The following is an 18,797-nucleotide window of genomic DNA, read 5'->3' as shown; positions in this document are numbered from 1 at the left end:
GCTAAAAAACCAAACGACCTCTAAGTCTAATTTTCTGACACGCCCATAGATAAATGAGACGGTGAATACAACATACCTTTCCAAGTGACTAGAGAATAATATCACAACTACAATTACATTCAGATGGCAACCATTTGTGTGGTACAAATGTGACTTATCTAGCCCAACCCGGTCTCGAAAATAACTGCCTCAAGGATAAGCTCTTAAAGTTGCATCTACTTCGATAGACTATAGAATTCAGCTGTCATGTATAACAATTTCCTAATGAAGTAGTCCTAAGACCAAGGAATTGATGGAGCAAATGTCAATCTCGAAGCAGGTAACCTGAATGATCAAATTGACTTGGGAATCTAAAGAAATTACATTTTTGTTGTGATAACTATTATTTGTCTCACTACTTCAATATTGCAAATGGTGCAATATGGTGTACAAACAAACATTCATTGTCACCTATATCATGATATTCATCTAGATTTGAAATTGACATCGATTTGTCTTTCACTACTACTGATGCATCAGCCAGAAAAAATGTACGCATTACACTTACTAGATCAAGGTTTGAGAGCTTGCAACCTCTTTAAAAAAATAGAAAAATATAAACCCTTCAAACAAAGTATGCAATGAATCATTAGCTATCAATATGCATATATTATTTATTCAAATGGACTTTAGGCTTTTGAGTCTTTAGCTATCTATGTAGCAAGTCCGGCCATAGGCCGGGCCAAATGGCTAGTATGGTGAAAATGGGCAGGTTGCAGGTTGAATGAATATGATTAGAATCAAATAATTAGGGATTTTTATTTTTTTTAAAAATGACTATAAATCACGGTTTGATAAGAACCGAGTTATAAACAGTTTGTATAACCCACGATTTGTAATGACCATAAACCACGGTTTGATAAGAACCGAGGTATAATCAGTTTATATAACCCACGGTTTGTATCCAACCATCGTATATATCATCACTATTTCCCACGGTTCACATCGAATAGAGCAGACTTTTCGAACTATTAACCACAGTTTGGAAATCCTAATACGTTTTTACGCAAAACCGTGGTATATAAGAGGTACTTTTTCCTACGGTTTTGTTAGAAGTATTTGTTACGCGACAGTATGAAAACAGTGGCTAAAAGCTTTTTACCACTGTAAATAAGAGTGGTAAATGAGCTTTTCTGTAGTAGTGAACACAACAAGAGCAATATGATGAAGCACTATGAAACATAAGAAAATTTGTTAAGTCTCATCTCTCCCAAGCTTCAATCTCCTTATGTTTCCTCGTGTTTACTTTATCATATTGCTCTCGTTGTGTTGAAGTATATTATTGTCAAAATATACACATAAAACCATTAACACTGCATAATCACATAGACAAAACACATGCACTATGACAATAAAAGTCTTGGTTAAGTAGGTTATGTAAGTTTTCAAGTACAGGCCTTATATGGTTCTAAAGTCTAAACTAAAAGACACATACCAACTCTTAAAGCTTGATAAAGGCCCCTGCAAGACCGTGATTGGACAAGTTTTTCACTTTGGTAGGGTGTTCCATAGAAATATTTGCTTAATTATTAGCTCAATTCTGGCCATTCACAATAATAAAGACGGAAGACCAGCTTGGTTGTTTTAGCATGTTTGGATCAAGTCAAGGGGAAGAGTTTGATAAGCCTTAAACGTATGTATGCAGATAAAAAGTGCTTCTTGGATTAGTATCACTTAGATACAATCAAGGAGCTATATAGTTATCCATAGAAATTTTGAAAGTACACAAGATACTTTTTGTAGTACAATTCATATAATAAGGAAAGTTATAGTGCATAATGTCCGACTTTGAAGGAAGCAAAAGGATTGGGCTAGAGCGGTTTAATTTTATAAATTTTTTTGATAAGTATATTATTGATTGGGAAGTACATAACTATGCGCACAAAATTATAGACAATGAGGGAGATTCTTACAAGACCCAAGACTTCCATTATCAAAGAAGAAATCCTAAGCTTACAGGTTCACACTTTTATCTGGCCAACAAACTAACAAAGTATATGGCCTTGCGGTTAACAAAAACCAATGACCCTCACAACCTACAAATACATCCATAGCCGGATCGGATGTATCCTGATATGTTCATATATACGTAGTACATAACTACATATTGAAATTAGGTGCAAAGCCTATTCTTAGCTATCATTTGCCTTATTAATTAGGCAACAAAAAATATCAATCCTCATTAGAACCACCTAATGTCAAACAAAGTTCGGAATTAAAGTTGAAAAATAAATTTCAAACATATGTTCTGCTGTAGGTGAGTTTAGGACTGTTAGTGAATTTCGATAACCGATCCGAATCAAACTAATAAAAAATGGTTTGGGTACCAAAGATAAGATATTGGTTTGGTTTCAGGTTTGTCCTATATCAAACCGATATGAATCCGAATCGATAATATGACATTTTAGTAATATTTATGATTAATTTTGTATATGTTTTATCAAATGTGTGGCTAAATTAATCGATTTGATTTAGAATTTAATTGATTTTATAGTTTTCAATTTAAGTGGGTTGGTTCGGTTTCAATTTGCAATATATTTTATCCGTTCTGTCTCAGATGAAGTTCTGGGTGAGCTTATATAAATTCCAAATTCCATTAAAATATGTTTGTTACTATAATCTCCGCCCTAATTTTTCCATCCACGACCACCAATCAGGACCTAGTGAAAATAAGATTTTCTAATCAATATTGTGAGCAAAAAAAATTGAAAATAGAATCAGGATCTCTGAATCAACAACATAAATTGAATGATCTGAACTGGAACGTTTCAACGGGTATCAAGATTTGCATTAGTAGATCAAGAGTTGAGAACTTGAGATCGTGTTTGTAACTCAAGATAGAGAACCCAATTTGTTAGCATGGGAACATGTTATTAACCAGGAATCTTTTAGTTATTATACTATTATACTAGCTATAAGATCTTTTTTGATATTGGAGAATGTAGATTGATGTAATTCTTTATTTCTTTGGTCATAATAATACCAAAAAATATATTAAAACTGGTTATGGTCTTTGATGATTTGATGCACATGCAAGAAAAACAAAGGTATCCAATGCAAATAAAAAAAGAAAAGTTCATGTAGGCCTGTAGGGAGACCCAATGGCATGCCTCGGAATTTTATTTTGATGTTCATTTCTAGAAACCTATTTTGATTTGTTTATTCACTTTCAGTTTTCAAAAAGAATATTTTACATGCTTGAGGCCAAGCGGACCACCTACTAACCAAACAACCCCAAGTGTTGTGAAGCATGCCATGGTCCAAAAATCACTAGGGATGTAGATGGTGCACATTCAGTGTTGTTGGGTACCCATGCCAAGGGACCATTCTTTATAAGCTTGTTTCTACAAGGAAGACTAGTGGGGGTGGGGTTGAACCTACAATACCATGCTCATGCTCATGCTTGGCTTGGAACAAGCATAAATTTTCTTTCCCATATATTCATGTCTTCTGGCAACTTGGGTATACAATATGCATGATGACGAAACCCCTTTTTATCGGTAACCAAGCCGAAGTATATCATGAGCATCACGTAACGAAAATGGATGCAAAAAAGTTACTAGTCGAATCACATGTGACATAAATTATCGAACGTCGTGTTTGCTGATTAGGCGAATCACATATATGCCAATGATATCACGACAGATATCGCTAAATAATTCCGTCATATGTCGTTGAAACTTGAAAGAAGTTAATTTTCAAACTTCGAAACCAAAGTCCACAAGTATCGATTTCCCTTTTAATTCAATCAAACTATCAAATTCTTCAAGTCAATTTCAACTTAAAATCCTCACCAAGTTGTGGCATGAGACAGATTTGTCATTCCGGCCACCAGCTAGTACTCTCAACTTGTTTTTCACTTTATTCTATTTGACTATTTTGGTAGAATGAATCTATTAATTTAATCCATTAATACGACTATATGAGATTATGAGATACGATCTATACGAACTGTTGGACTGTAGAGGCATATTTCCATGAACGACTCCAAATTTGAAGTTCTTTGTTGACAGTTGAGTCACGTTTCCACAAGAGATCGTTCGAACAATCAAACATATACAAAATTGACCGAAAGAAAATCACTTGAATCAGAAAAAGAAGATAGAAGAAACAAGTTAAAGTACAAAACAAGCTATAAGCCAAACAAGTACTCTTTGTACCTACCACAAGAAGCTTCGTTTTATATTTGAATTGGCTTATGACTTTAAAATTAAGAACCAATATAATACAGTAAAACTGCATAAAAAAAAAGTACGGAAAGAAATGGATAATGACATAATCGATCTATACTTAAGTTACCAAAAAAAAAGACATAATCTACATTTTTTTTTCTGAAGGGTTCATTTTAATTATAACAGGAAAAATGTACATAGAGATGCAGGAAGCATAATCTATACTTAGATGACGTAACGTTAACGTCGTAATCTAAACTTATGTGTGGGCAATGCTAATCTTTTGATCTTAATTAATGAAGGCATGTAGGTTACAGAGTAACATTCAAGGAGAATCAGTAAGTAATAAAACAAAATGGCTAACTTACACTTTTTAGTTTTTGAACCCATTCAGTCAAATTTGTAAATGTTCTAAAAGATACTAGGTGGCCAGTGGGTGGGCGCCTAGGTCTTCTAGACAGCGCCTAGATGGGATAGGCAATAGACGGTTGTTTTTTTAATAATATGTAGGCGTGCACACACCACACTACAAGAAGTGAAGAAATGAAACATTTACCATAATTCAAAAAATAAACACAAACAAAATTATTTATTTCAAAAGGACGTAACAGTTGAAGAAGGTGACAAATGATTTGCTCGAGTTGAATAGGGAGACCAAAGAGTTTTTTTTTTTTTGATGGTGCAGGAGACTAAAGAGTTTTTTTTTTTTTGGTGTGGGAGACCAAAGAGTGATTTCATTTAAAATATATATATATATATATATATATATATATATATATATATATATATATATAATGGCATAAAATTTACATTAAGCTAGTCTTTTAAACTCATTCAAATCTTAAGTTTTTATGGAGCTTTTATTTTTGACATTTAATTATTTTTTGAAAAAAATAAAAAAATAAAAATTGAGTCAATTAGACGGCCTAGCTCGACTAATGTCCGCCTAGACCACCTAGAAGCTGATTAATATGCCTAGCCTGCCTATACAACTTTTTGAATTGACTTAGGCCTAGGTGAGTTGGTTAGGCACCGCCTAACACTAGAGACTGCCTAGGCTAGCCGCCTAGACCAATTTTTATAACACTTCTGCAATTGCCTTTGAAAAGAGTTCGGACTGAGAAGGGGATTTCTTTGGGCTAAAGGCCTAAAGTCCGGACTAGTTTTTGGAAAAGTCTAATACGTACAAGCCCAGTTCGTTCATTTAGGGAAGTTTTATATTGGGCTTAAGCCAGGTAAATCTCTTTTAAAGCAAACTGGTATGGCTTATTTTTAGACCACCCCGGCACCCCATGTGCCATTCCTGGCTAGCGAACCTCGATGGCAAAGGCAGACCCATCCGCAGCAAAGGCAGAGGCCTAGGTACCAGAGGCTATATCATACACTGTTTATTTGTTTTGCCGAAGGACATCAACGAATGCACACATCTTATTCAAAACCTTGCCAGAAATCGAAATCTAGCATCTTGTCCTTGGTGCTTAACCATGACCCATGATTATCGAAAAAAATTATTTTATTAAGAATCAGACTTGGGGCTCCATAGTTTGAGACAAGTGTTGAATTGGGCCTTAGATAAATGAAGTGGGCATGTGTCCCATACTCCCATTGGTTTTGTACACTCTAAGGTATCTTGAATCTAGATGTGTATCCAGTTCCATTCATCATATATCATTAAATCCATATAAACACTAGATATATAAATTTCCATCATTAAACCTTATCTATCTCTCTTTGAAATGGCAGAAGAAAGCAAACGACCACTCAAAATCATAACTGGCGCAGACTCTTTGGGATCCCCACTAAAAGACGCACTGGTGGACCATCTCAAGTCACTCAACATCCAAGTAGAAGATATCGGGACCGATAAATACTACTCCGTAGGGGAAGAAGTTGGTCGCCGCGTCTCCGCTGCGGGCGACGACACTGATACGCGTGGCCTAGTCGCTTGCGGCACGGGTGTCGGCGTATCAATATTCGCGAACAAATTCCCTGGCGTCTACGCGTCAACCTGCGCTACAGTCGATGAAGCACAGAACAGTCGTTCAATCAATAATTGTAATGTCCTAGCTGTCTCTGGTATGAGGACTGATCAAGAAACTGGTGTTAAGATCCTCGAATCTTGGCTTAATACGCCTTTTAAATCGCCTTGCCCCGCGTCCGATAACGCCCCGTGGCCGGCTGATATAGATAGTTTTTTAACAGGATCAGTTGAAGAGATGTCTAAGATTGGGTCTGAAAAGAATGGTGAATCTTGCGCGATTTGTAATTTGGCGAAAAATCGAGAATTTGAGGCTGTGGATATAATGCCAGGAGGATCAATGAAGATAGTTAGAGAAAATCCAACTTCGGCTATTGTGAGGTTTAAGGAAGGGAGTGTGGAACCTGCACATCATCATACATTTGGACATGATGTTCTTGTGTTGAAGGGGAGGAAAAAAGTTTGGAATATATCGAAAAATGAGAGTTATGAATTGGGCGTTGGAGATTTCTTGTTTACTCCAGCAAGAGATGTTCATAGAGTTAAGTATTTTGAGGATACGGAATTTTTCATTAGGTGGGATGGGAAGTGGAACATTGAGCTGGATGAAGATTTGGATGCTGCTAAAATTGCACTTGCAAAGGAATGAGGTGAAGGAATGTGGTTAGTTTGTTATGTTTCTGTTGTCATTGTGTTATAGTGTGATTTTATTATTAGTTTTGTTGAACTTTTAAGTTGCCGATTAGAAATTATGAGGGTCCAATAAACTTGTAAACTTTTATAGTCGAAAGTGCAACTGTGCAAGTTCATTTTTTATGATGTGAATTGTTATTATGGAAAATTTGTATTTGAAGAATGATGTGAATGGGATTGTTATTTGACTGAAATTGTGAGGTGGTGTTAAATTGGAATTTAATGTTAATATCTGTAAGTGCGAATGCTGAATCTATGCATGTTAAATTTAGCAATTTCAGGAGTTACATGAAACATATCCCCTTGCCTAAACTTAGACATGCCCTTAAAGCTCTGGAATGCTACTGGTGCTTCCCCCGCCTGGTGGTACTTATGGATCATAACGATGTTGTGTGTCAGCTGGGTTTGGTGGAATGGGAATATAAACATGCTATGTAGCTGAATCTCAGGCCATTCTAGAAGGGATTTCGAAAGGAGTTCTACTGGGTTGGAGTAATATCTGGGTGGAGTCTGACTCTCAGGCCGCTCTCCATGCCTTTCAATCAGGCAATGTGCATTGGAGGATTAGAAGCAACTGGAACATGCTGAACAGCTGAAGAGTAAAGTAGCGTAGCTTAACATCACCTCATCGTGGAGAGAAACTTTTCTGCAAACACATGTACCGACAATAATGTGCACTGGAACAAAGCAATGGTGGAGTAGCAGCCAGGATTTTTAACAAAGCTTGAAGACCCTGCAGTCACACAGTATAGATTATTTTCTTAATGAACTCTAGGGGTTACACTCCAATGACCTGCGCCTTACGTATTTTCCATTATTTTTTTAACCCGTTTCTAGCTTTTCCCCTTTACTTCCGGGTAAATCTTCCCCTTTGTAATTGACGTTACCCTTCAGCCAAAAAAATGAAACATATCCCCAAGTGTTGCAAGAAAACGGCTTTTGGTACTTGAATATTTGAATGAACTTTGATATTATCCCGACAATGAATAATTAATCAAGTCCAATGTGATCGAGTTTTCAAAATATGAAATTTTTTTGAGGCAATTGGGGCACTGTATGTTTCAGCAGTTAAGTGCATACGATTGCAGCATTTGCATGATTCGTGTTTCAGAGAGTATTGGGCATAAATCCATGAACACACTGAAACGACCAGGGGTTAGGATATGTGATGTTGGACAAAATATAAACCACAAAATTTGTGTGATTGCTACTGATTTTAACTGCAGCTTCTGTTCCAAACTATAGAGCCTAAAACAGTTCCCTGGCGTATTAACACCTACAATTTGTTTTCAAGGATGCTTTTGCTTAGAGATCTCTAACAGTAATGGCACAGAATTTGTTCAACTGGTTGAGGAGAGGCAGGTTTTAACTTTGTTTTGTTTACGATCGAATATGAACAATGCCATCATAAAATTCAAAATGGAGATTCTCCTGAATCCACTAATGTTGGGTTTGAAAGCTCAGCCAAGGGCCATCTATTGGTTATTAGTCAAAAATTACATTTAATTGGTTATACTCGAGATACATCCATGCCATGGTCTTTTAGAATTCTTGAAAGAAAATCTAACAGGTGAGACTAAATTTATTCATATTTGGGAGGTGAAACACAGCAGCTGTTTCATTGCCCAAACTTGCCTGTAGTTCTCAACTCAGCACTAATATTTTTTTGATTTGATGATAGTAAAGACTAGAGTGTGGTTTCGGGTTGTGAGTATTCATATTGGATGGACAAATAATTAAACATGAAACTATAGTACGATTGAACGGTTAAACTAGAACCCTATTAACAAAGAAATGATATTCATAATTCATATAAGATCAAGAAAGGCTCAGGATAGAAAATCAGATATGATTTTGTCCAATCCACGTGGAGCTAATTAAATTTGCTGCTATAATCTACACTTTCTTATATAGCATATATTTACTGTAAAATTCAGTGATTTTATTATCTAGTTGAGAGCAAATTTCATTTTGCAGTCTCCATTTGCTACATATTACAGATCACACAGACGTGCAAACTTTATAATGTCGGAGACATTTCTAAGAGTAACATTTTGTTGATGATGCATCGCATCTGTCTTAGTTTTCGTAAAAGTTGGAAGGATTAATTTTTCTGGGTAAAGGTATGGATAGGAGTCCAGATGGTGCAAGCTTTCGTGCATGAGCCTTTCTTCCGGATTTAGCCTTCTTGGGTGCAGCAGCAGCAGCAAGCGGCATGGGACCCTGCACCCAAGAAAATGTCATTTTCGTTTCATGCCCTACAGGGGGTATGAATTAATTGTCGAATCTACTCGATTTGGAAGATTACTTACAAAACAAGTATAAAGTTGGCACTTAAACGGGCACAAAGCTCTGTCCAACCATTTTGACGCATTCGTACACTGTGCGAGACATTCTTTCTCGCATCTAGGGAGAGTAGCTTCATTTGGTTGAATTATAGTAGCAAAGAGAACAATGCCTAGAACAAACACAACACTAGCTCTAATATTTGCCATGTTAAAATGGAAGAGAGATTGAGAGCAAATGATTCAATTAATGTTCTAATGAAATCGTATTTCCAACAAGACGTATTTATATGTTCTTTGTTCGACTGTCTCTTCTATGGAAGCACAATTTGGTTGGTAACAAATGGTTAAAATTAGTTTGACTAAGGGTGTGCGTTATCTGTATACTTTTTGATTTTATCATGTTGAAAAGATAAAGCAAGTAAACAAACTTTTCCAACAGAATTACTTACCAACGAGAAGTGATTGTAGAACAGAATTGGTCCTGCTAAAATTGGTAGTTTAGTACTGTTTTTCTTCTTCTTTTGGGGTCACCCTCCAAATTTAGCCTTTTCCCGTATGTAGTCCATTTGGCAAACCAAGAACAGAGTACGTAGTCCAAAACCACAAACCTTCTGGTTAAACTTGCATTGAAAGTACTACTGAGTGATATGTTTCGACCACCACCTACGTGGCAAACGTCTATTAATAGAGGTGGGTCTCCACTTTATTCGTTTAATCGACAAGGCTAAAGCCCAATTTGCAATATCATATATCAATGTACAAACCCATTAACTCATGTGTCTAGTGCTGAACCCTAGCCACATAGTTTGTCACTTACGTTCATTAATTTATGTCTAGATTCGTTTCATATCAAAGAGATAATCATCAATTAAGAGTCAAGTTCAATTGCAATTACTTGAGCTACAAGAAATCTCTACTCTACAGATATAAATACAAAACTATTTTTCATACAGAACTACGTTTTTGAGAATTGATCCCATCAATAATTTGGGTATGTAGGCAATTGAAATGTACAGTCTCATCATTCACTCGATCACCATCGCTTTTTCACTACTTTTCTACGTTCTTCATCTTTTCGTCACCACTTAATGTTTTGATCATATTTGGTCGAAACATAATTGGCGCCGTCTGCGGTTCATATTTAACACTCTCGATCACGTTATGCAAAATTTATGACGAATACTAGAAGAGCTCAAGTTCCCGATACAATTACTGTAGATCAACCTAACCATAATGTCCAAGGTCAACCTGGCGACAACGGACCAAAAAAAAAAAAAAAAAAATCCGTCTTACTCCTTTTTAGCGCTGCGTGAGATTACTACTTTTCCACGAAGATATGGTTTTTGCAATCTGATATTGATAATATAAGTCAAATGCCTCGAAAAACACTTCTTCTTCGAAAGTTCAAGCGTGTACGGATCGGAAATAGAACAGTTACTACAAGCGTCGTCTGAAATGAACCATTCCTCTAAAAAATAATGTGACATCTATCACACCACAATATAACATACGCCAATGACATCGTAGTGTGTTGGATCATTTACGTGGTGAAGATGAGATTCCCATTGTTCCCTAAGTAAAAACCTCCTATGTTGAGCAAACGCCTAAGTGAAACTAGTGAAGGGCATCGGCTTCCCACTTGTACTAATCTTTTCCTTTTCATTGTCTATGCATAAACTTCTCCACCGATTTGAAACTTGCTTTCCAATTCCTCATGACATGTTGCCTTGCCACGTCATATCACTTACTCTTGTATATCTTTCTCTACTTAGTTTTTTTTTTTTTTTTTTTTTTTTTTCGTCTATTGTTTTGTATATGGAGCTTAGCCAGCACTTATATAATATTTCTTCAACCTAGTTTTACATTGTTGGTTGGACTCTTATCTTATCCGAATTCTTATCTAATTCGAACGAATTCTTATCTAATCCAAAGTTGGAATCCAGTTTTAGTCGCTAAAGTCTTCACCTTCGAATCCAATTCGTATTTAACTTTCTTTTCTTTCTATTATTACTAAATTGCCCCTACATTTAATTTTAGCTGTCTAATCCTAATATAAATCTTCTACTGGCATGAGTAGTCAAAATCAATTTTATTATTATTACGTAATTATTTCGGTATAGTTTTTGCCATCAATTTCTTTTGCAATTTTTTCTGTGCCACCCATTTCAATTCTCACTTCAGCCATCTTTCATTTAACTACATTGCATCCTATATAAGTTAGTTTGACATTATTTCGTTCACAATAATTCACGAATTTTTTCTGACAGTCCATTTTCCTATCGTTTACATTCACACGACACTTTGTTATCCATTCCGCTCACTCTTTTCTTATTCCATTTTTTTCTTGATTTTTTTTTTCTTCTTTGTCATATGAACTTTGTTCGCATGCCAAAGAGGGGGCGGTGTTTCGACCCCCACCTACGTGGCAAATGTCTATTAGTAGGGGTCTCCACTTTATTTATTTAATCGACAGGGCTAAAGCCCAATTTGCAATATCATAGATCAATGTATAGGCCCATTAACTCATGTGTCTAGGGCTGAACCCTAGTCACATGGCTTGCCACTTACGTACATTAATTGATGTCTAGATTCGTTTTATATCAAAGAGATAATCATCAATTAAGAGTCAGGTTCAATTGCAATTACTTGAGTTACAAGAAATCTCTATTCTACAAATATAAATACCAAATTATTTTTCATACAGAACTACGTTCTTAAGACTTGATCCCATCGATAATTTGGGTACGTAGGCAACCGAAAGGTACAGTCTCATCATTCACTCGATCACCATCGTTTTTTCACTACTTTTCTACGTTCTTCATCTTTTCGTCACCACTTAGTGTTTTGATCATATTTGGTCGAAACATGATACTACTTGGAGTCCTGGACAGAGGAATGGATTTCTGTTGCACATAATAATACGGCCAGAATTTCTTGGTGCATTATTGTTATATACACCAGAATGGTAAATTTGTAACAGACCAAAATTTTCATTACTAACGGATATATTTGTAACTAGTGTTGTAACGGATATAAGCGTTATTGATCAGGTTATCCGTTACTTTAATTTTTTTTATTCTTTAAATTATTTTATTAACTTTTTCTAATATAACCTAACGTTAATATCTGTTAGAAAACACTGAGAGTACAACGAATTCTGTAGTGCACTGGTCGCATCGATAGTTTACTTGCTCAATGTCCCCAGTTCGATTCTGGGCAATAACACTAGTTGTCTTTTTTGTGACAAAAAACATAAGATAAATTTAAGTGAGCTGCTCGGATCGAAATTCCACATTCTCGTCTATCTCTCTTCAATCTTCTTTCAAACCTGTGTTTCTCATATTCACACAAATCAAAGCCTCTGTAATCTTTACCATTTTTCGTCTCCATCCAAAACCCCCCTTTCTATGCATTGCTTCACTTAAACAAAGCAACCTAAAAAACTCAACTTTTCCCTTTCTGTTGCTGAAGCCGCCCAATTAACCCTAGATTTGGGTGAAACACTATCATTCGCTATCATAGGGATAAATTCTGAACTGAAGCAGAGTCGTTCAAAACCCCTATGTTTTTCTCAATCATCAAACACTCATCTCATCTTCTTCTCACCAAACCCTCTTCTCACGAGATCGATGTGTGTGTGTGTGTGTGTGTGTGTGTGTGTTTTTTTTTTTTTTTTTTTGTGGTGGCACATTCGAAGGTAGAAGAAGACATCGCCCATCTCTGGGTTAATTGGGGGAATCTTCACCTGGTATTTCAATCCCTTTCATAGATTCCTCATCTGGCATTTATCTTCCTACCTTGCCCTCTTGTTGTTGTGAATGCACTCTCAAAGGTAACTTTAATCTCTCCTCTTTAACCTTTTTATTGATTCATTGTATCTTATTTATTTGTATTTGTGTTTACAGTTGGGTTTTTCTTCCTGGCCATACAAGAGAACTCCATTAAGCTGGCTCAGAATCTCTTCTCAAGACACCCGGTATCAATTCGTTACTTTTTTTTTATCTGTTTTCATTAGTTATTGTTGGATTTGAAATATAAATGTTAAGAAAAGTAATAGTTGCTTTGGGGATTAGTGTGTGTGTGCCTCTAATATTTGTTTTTCTTTATCTTATTTCATTCCTTAAAAGGATGAAGAATTGGCACACTGACTGATTTTCTTATGTTTTAAAGGGTGTGGGAAACAATGATTATTTCTGTAATGACTACAAGGCAAAATTTTAGTTTCGAGTCATCAGATTCAGAAGAATGAAATCCAAAGACATGGCACATTTACTTCTTACGTTTATATAATCTATTATGTTTAGACATGGTAAATTTAGTCTTGAGTCATCAGTCATCATATTTAGAAGAATGAAATCCAAGTTCACCTTCAGGTATTGTTCTTGCTCAAATCTTGGGTGTGTAGCGAGGTTCTTTTAATACCCTTGAAACCCAAGTTCACCTTCAGGTATTGTTTTTTGTGGTATCCTTTACATGTACGGTAACTTCAATTTTTTTTTTTTTTTTTTTTGTAAAACTCCCTATATTCCTATCAAAGCCGTGTAACGGTAACAAAAGTAGTTTGCAAGTAAACTCAGTCTCAAGGTATACTAATTATATATTCTTGGTTACTATATATTATTATAAGCTTTAGGATGAAAATTGAATTAATTTTATTTGGCATTAGATTATTGTATCAGAGAAAGCAAAGAGTACTTGTTTGTCAAGTAACATAAAAAGAGCTTGAACCTGAGAGCAATGACTCCAATGAGGATAAGGTATTACCAAGTTATTTCTTTAAATTTTGTTGTTTAAGCTGTTTGTTGTAATGCTAGTATGCTTATTTTTCAGGATAAAGTGATAAATGAAGATGAAATAGTTTCACCATCCACTGATTCAGTTGGAGAAGATAATGGGCATCACCTTAATACCCAACCTGATCAAGTAAGAGCTGATCCTTATATTTTTTTATGTTTACAATTTTCCCTGTGTCCTATAATACTGAGAAAAATATTGAGTTTTCGTTGTTTGTGTCAATGTTTGTTAGACAAATGAGCAGCCCACGGAGGTTGGGAAGCTTGAAGTGACGGACTAAGTGGGAAGTAATCAGGAGCTTAATTCTCAAGGTAGCAGCCAGGTAGTTGTTTTAAATTAATTATTTGGGACATGTTATAACACCCCGTGTTTTATTCTTTTATTTTTCCTAATAATAATAATAATGAATAATAGATAAAATAAAATAGGATAAGTGTTAGTGGAAATAAGAGATGTGGGTTTATGGGATAAACCATTTTCCCTATTTCGGGAGTTTTTAAAAACAGAAAAGAAAAAAATAGGGTTGGTAAAAAGCAGAGAGTTTTACAGAAAAGAGAGTTTCACAGAGAGGAAAGGGAGAAGAGAAGTTTCTTGTTGGAGATCTTGCTGACAGCAGAAAAGGAAGATTTTTCTGTTAGCTAGCTGATAGTCGGAGCGCGCTACGGGTGAGTAGAGATTTTACGTTTTTTTTTTTATTTCTCGTTTACTGTAGGTTGTATGATACGAGGAAAAAGGAAATATATGATTTTTACTATTCATACTGTTCATATGCTGCTTTATTCAGTACTGTATGTCGTTTAATGCTAATTGTGTTTACATGTTGGGTTTCGACTGAAGAACCACTCTGGTCTCCGGAAAGAAAAACTGGTCCAGATAACTTGATAAAAATCGAGTAATCAAGCGATTAAGAAGTTATGTAAATTACTTTATATATATAGGTATTCAATATGCGTTTTTTCGCGTTTTGGATTGAATTGTCGGATCCTTGAAAACAGGTTGTTAATGGCGTCGCCAAGAACCAAATCGTCTTGATTTCTGTTGGGTTTGAATGAGTTGTTTTGTTTGATTTTGGTTGTGATGTTATACTGTTAGTTTGATTTTGATGTTTGGTTTGAATGGGCGATGGAGAGTGTGATGTGAAGCTCTGTAATGCGTTAATGGAGGCGCGAACTCGAATCGGTACTATTTAATTTTGTTGTGTGTTTTGATGGGTTATACTGTGGTTCTAGTATAGAACTGTGTTGGTGAAATGAGATTTGATTTCATAGTGGGTTGGGGGCTGTTGAAGCTCCAGAGAAGCCATTAATGGCGTCGATCGCGATTTTCACAGTATAATGGAATTGAGATTTGAGGGTATCGGTGGATTGGGTTTTTTGTGAGAAATCAAACCGTGGGATTTAAATTGGAGATAGGTTGGTGGGTTGTGGTGGTCAATTGGTGGAAGTGGCGAGTTGGTGAGGGAAGAGGAAGATGAACAATACGTGAGTTTTAGTTTTGTTGGGCTTGGGCCGAATTTCGTGGGTGGGCTTGAATGTTTAATTTTTGAATTTTCATTTTGGACTTAAGTTTAGACTTTGGGCCTTAGGATTTGGGCTTTTGGGTTAGAGGAGTTTAGGTTTGGTTGACTTGGCTGGTTGACTGCTGTTGACCACTGGCTGGTTGACTTTGACTGTTGACTAGGGTTAACTTTGACCAGTTGACCCAGTTTGACCTTTTAACTCGGATTATGATTTGGGCTATTAGGATAGGTCTAGGGCTATTAGCATGCTTGACTTTAGGCTAAGACCTTTATATATACGTGTGTACGTGTATTAACTACTATGTGATATTTCAGTTTTTATGATATGCAACGTTATGACACTTAGACATCAATCTAATTAATAACGCGTAAACCAAAAATACATGAAACATAATACTCCTACGTTCTCTGAAATAATATATGCAATAAAGTTCAATAATGCGTAAACAAATTTACCGCACCCTTTTAGAACTCTTCACGCCTCAAGTTTTGGATTTGAGTTTTATGATTAATGATGTCATATGTTAGGTGGGTATTTATTGAATGTGCCATAAATGGCCCGTTAGCGTTATATATGGGTATTCATTGAATGTGCCATGAATGACCCGGGTATTCATTGAATGTGCCATGAATGACCAGATTGTTTGGACTGCCCTAGAGAGGAACTAAGGTATTCGCCTTGCGGGTTAGTTGTATTAATTTGATTATGCAAGTGTGCTTGGACTTACATTTGAATATATATAGGATATTTACATGTGTTATATAAAATTTCTAACTTTCTTTTGCAGGAGGGTAGGACTTAATAATATTTTGTGCAGGGACGCGGTCCTACCCTTATCTAGAAGTGGATATCAGTAAGTTTTAATTTAGTTACCTAGTTATGAAAATGAGTTATGAAAATGAGTTAATAGAATGGAAGTCTTGCTTGGGAAGAAATTATGCCGGTTGAAATGACGGAACTACCTGTCTTCCAAGCTGAAAAGGATTAAGTTATGGGAAAATATAAAGTGATTGTTTAGATAATTAAAGTATGATAATGCTTATATGTGGTTAGTCTACTCATACCAGCAAATCCATTTTGCTGACCCAAGTTTTCTTTGTTTTGGCAACGTGGGTGTGTTCTTGGGAACATAAGTGGAGGGTAGTGGAACCGCGACGTTTGATTTGGATTTGTTTCTGGAGCAGTCCGGGAGTTTATTTTTTTTAGGTCTGATCCCTTTGGAAGTATGTAGTAACGTAGTTGCATATTCATATGACATGAGAATACGATGTTGAAGACCTATTATTCTTAGAGTTTTATATTGATGATTTTTGAACGGAAGATAGTCTTTTAATAAAGTGATGGAAGAGAAATTTTGGAGAAATTTTGTTGTTAAGTTGATTCTTTATGATGTGAGTTTTAGGTTTTGACATGTGTTGTATCCACCCCGTTATAGCCTGAGTTTTTAGACAATTGAACCGAGTGATGTTAAGATATTTATATTTCAAATATTCACTTTGTAATTGTTTAGAAATTTGGGTTGTGACACATGTCGTATTAGTTGGAATGTTGGAGGTGCGTGTCGTTGAAACAGGTAGGGAGAGGTTAAGGGTGCTGGTGGTGGGTGGTATGGATTAAGATCTGAAAGCACAAACGGCTCTCCTAGGTAAAGTAAAGCTGAATTTATCTAAGCATAGGTGAGAGTTAATAAAATCTCACTAGCTCGGACTCCAAAACCCCCGCTAACTAATCTGCCACTTAGTTTACTTTATCGTATTTGTGTGAAGAGCAACATGAGTTGAAGAGTTATGCCAATTTTCTGATATCAATGAACATCTATTGAGCCCAGTTACCTTCTTCATTCTTATTGGATTTTCCTTAAATCAAATCAATAGCATCACTTTGAACCTTAATATGAGAAATGTTGTGGTCTAAATTCTAGTAGCAAATCAAGTCTGATTGTTTTGTCAGTTCTATCACTGATTGCCTTTGATATTCATTAAGTTCTGTCTTCCAGAAGGGCATTTAGAGTGATTTATCATCTAACACTTTTCATTGGACTTGTTATCAAATACATATTTAGTAGTCGTAAATCATAATTGTATTATATTTACTTCTGTTTGATTAAATCTATTGTGCTAGGCGTATTTGATTATTTATTTATTTTTACAACTGCAGGATGATAATTTAGAAGTTGCAATTGGATCTCCTCTGCCAGGTGCCCAGGTCTGAAGGTGACTAAGATGGATTTCTTTTATTCTTTCGATAATTCTTATTAAGAACTGTTAGGTTGAGATGGTGGAGGAATGAGATTAATGATTTGGGTGAGAGTGTTTGGAAATATGAATGCCTCGATCAAGAGGTATAAATACTGTTTTTACATATCGTCTTTTTTGTTGTTCTACATTAACTAGTATTTAATGTTATATATATATATATCGAGTGAAGGACATGATACCATCATCTTAGTTGGTGATTGGGATGCCAAGGGTCCAATGTTGCAAGCATGACTGTTGCCGGTCTTTTGTTCTAGATATAACAATACTTGTAAACTTTTACTTGTTGATTTACCTAGGGGGTTAGGTATTACTTGCTATTCACTTGTTAATTTACTTGTTATTAGTGCATGGAAGCAATTAGTGTATAACAATATTAGTGCATGGAAGTTGGCAATTTACTTGTTATTCACTTGTTAATTGCTTAGCTCTATTCCTTTAATTGCATGTGCCTTAATTGATTTCTTATTTTTTGCAGGTACTCAAGAAAAGGTTGTAGCTCGTGTTTACGACATTGTAGCAATTGAATAGAGGGATTAATGTTCTAACCAACTTTGGCGTGAGCATGCACATAAATGAGTTGGGTCATAAATGCGATCTTCTATGACTGACGTCCCAAGATTAGGTTAGGTGAATTCAGTTCTATGAAAGTTTGATTTGTAAATTAGGATTTAGATTGATGACTATATTTTTATAATAATGTTTAATTGATTGGTGGCTTTGTTTTTTGTTATTCATTTGTTGATTAAGTTTGTGGAATGTGATATTTATATCATATTTGCTAGAACTAGATTTGCATGGTGGACATTATTTGACCCAGGAAATTTTTTATTTATTTTAGTGGCTACAGTTTACTAACGGATATATCCGTTACAAACAATAATTAAGTAAATAGCACATCCATTACTAACGGATATGTCCGTTACAAATAATAATTAGTAAATATCACATCCATTACTAATGGATATATCCGTTAGAAATGACAAATTTAATCGGGCCATCCACAATTGGATATTTGTTACAAAGAATATTAGTAACGGATATAATTGTTATTAAAA

General features: G+C 35.5%; 1 protein-coding gene and 1 long non-coding RNA gene across 2 annotated transcripts; both read left to right on the top strand.

The window, feature by feature from the left end:
* The first annotated feature begins 5,786 nt into the window (after positions 1 to 5,786).
* Positions 5,787 to 7,076, top strand: DRT102 (DNA-damage-repair/toleration protein DRT102). The gene has a single exon (XM_086561494.1). The coding sequence runs from the start codon at positions 5,948 to 5,950 to the stop codon at positions 6,836 to 6,838; it is 891 nt and encodes a 296-aa protein (XP_086417620.1). The 5' UTR covers positions 5,787 to 5,947; the 3' UTR covers positions 6,839 to 7,076.
* Positions 7,077 to 12,832: 5,756 nt separating this feature from the next.
* On the top strand, positions 12,833 to 18,459 carry LOC147499705 (uncharacterized). Its single transcript, XR_015194512.1, has 4 exons — positions 12,833 to 14,275; positions 17,058 to 17,129; positions 17,682 to 17,825; positions 18,218 to 18,459. It is a non-coding gene; the product is annotated as an uncharacterized LOC147499705 (long non-coding RNA).
* Positions 18,460 to 18,797: the final 338 nt, after the last annotated feature.

Source organism: Coptis chinensis, chromosome 5 (assembly GCF_015680905.1).
Source record: "Coptis chinensis isolate HL-2020 chromosome 5, ASM1568090v1, whole genome shotgun sequence".
Classification (NCBI taxonomy): Eukaryota; Viridiplantae; Streptophyta; class Magnoliopsida; order Ranunculales; family Ranunculaceae; genus Coptis; species Coptis chinensis.
The sequence above is the reverse complement of the archived record's forward strand: the minus strand, read 5'-3'. Positions and strand labels throughout refer to the sequence as shown.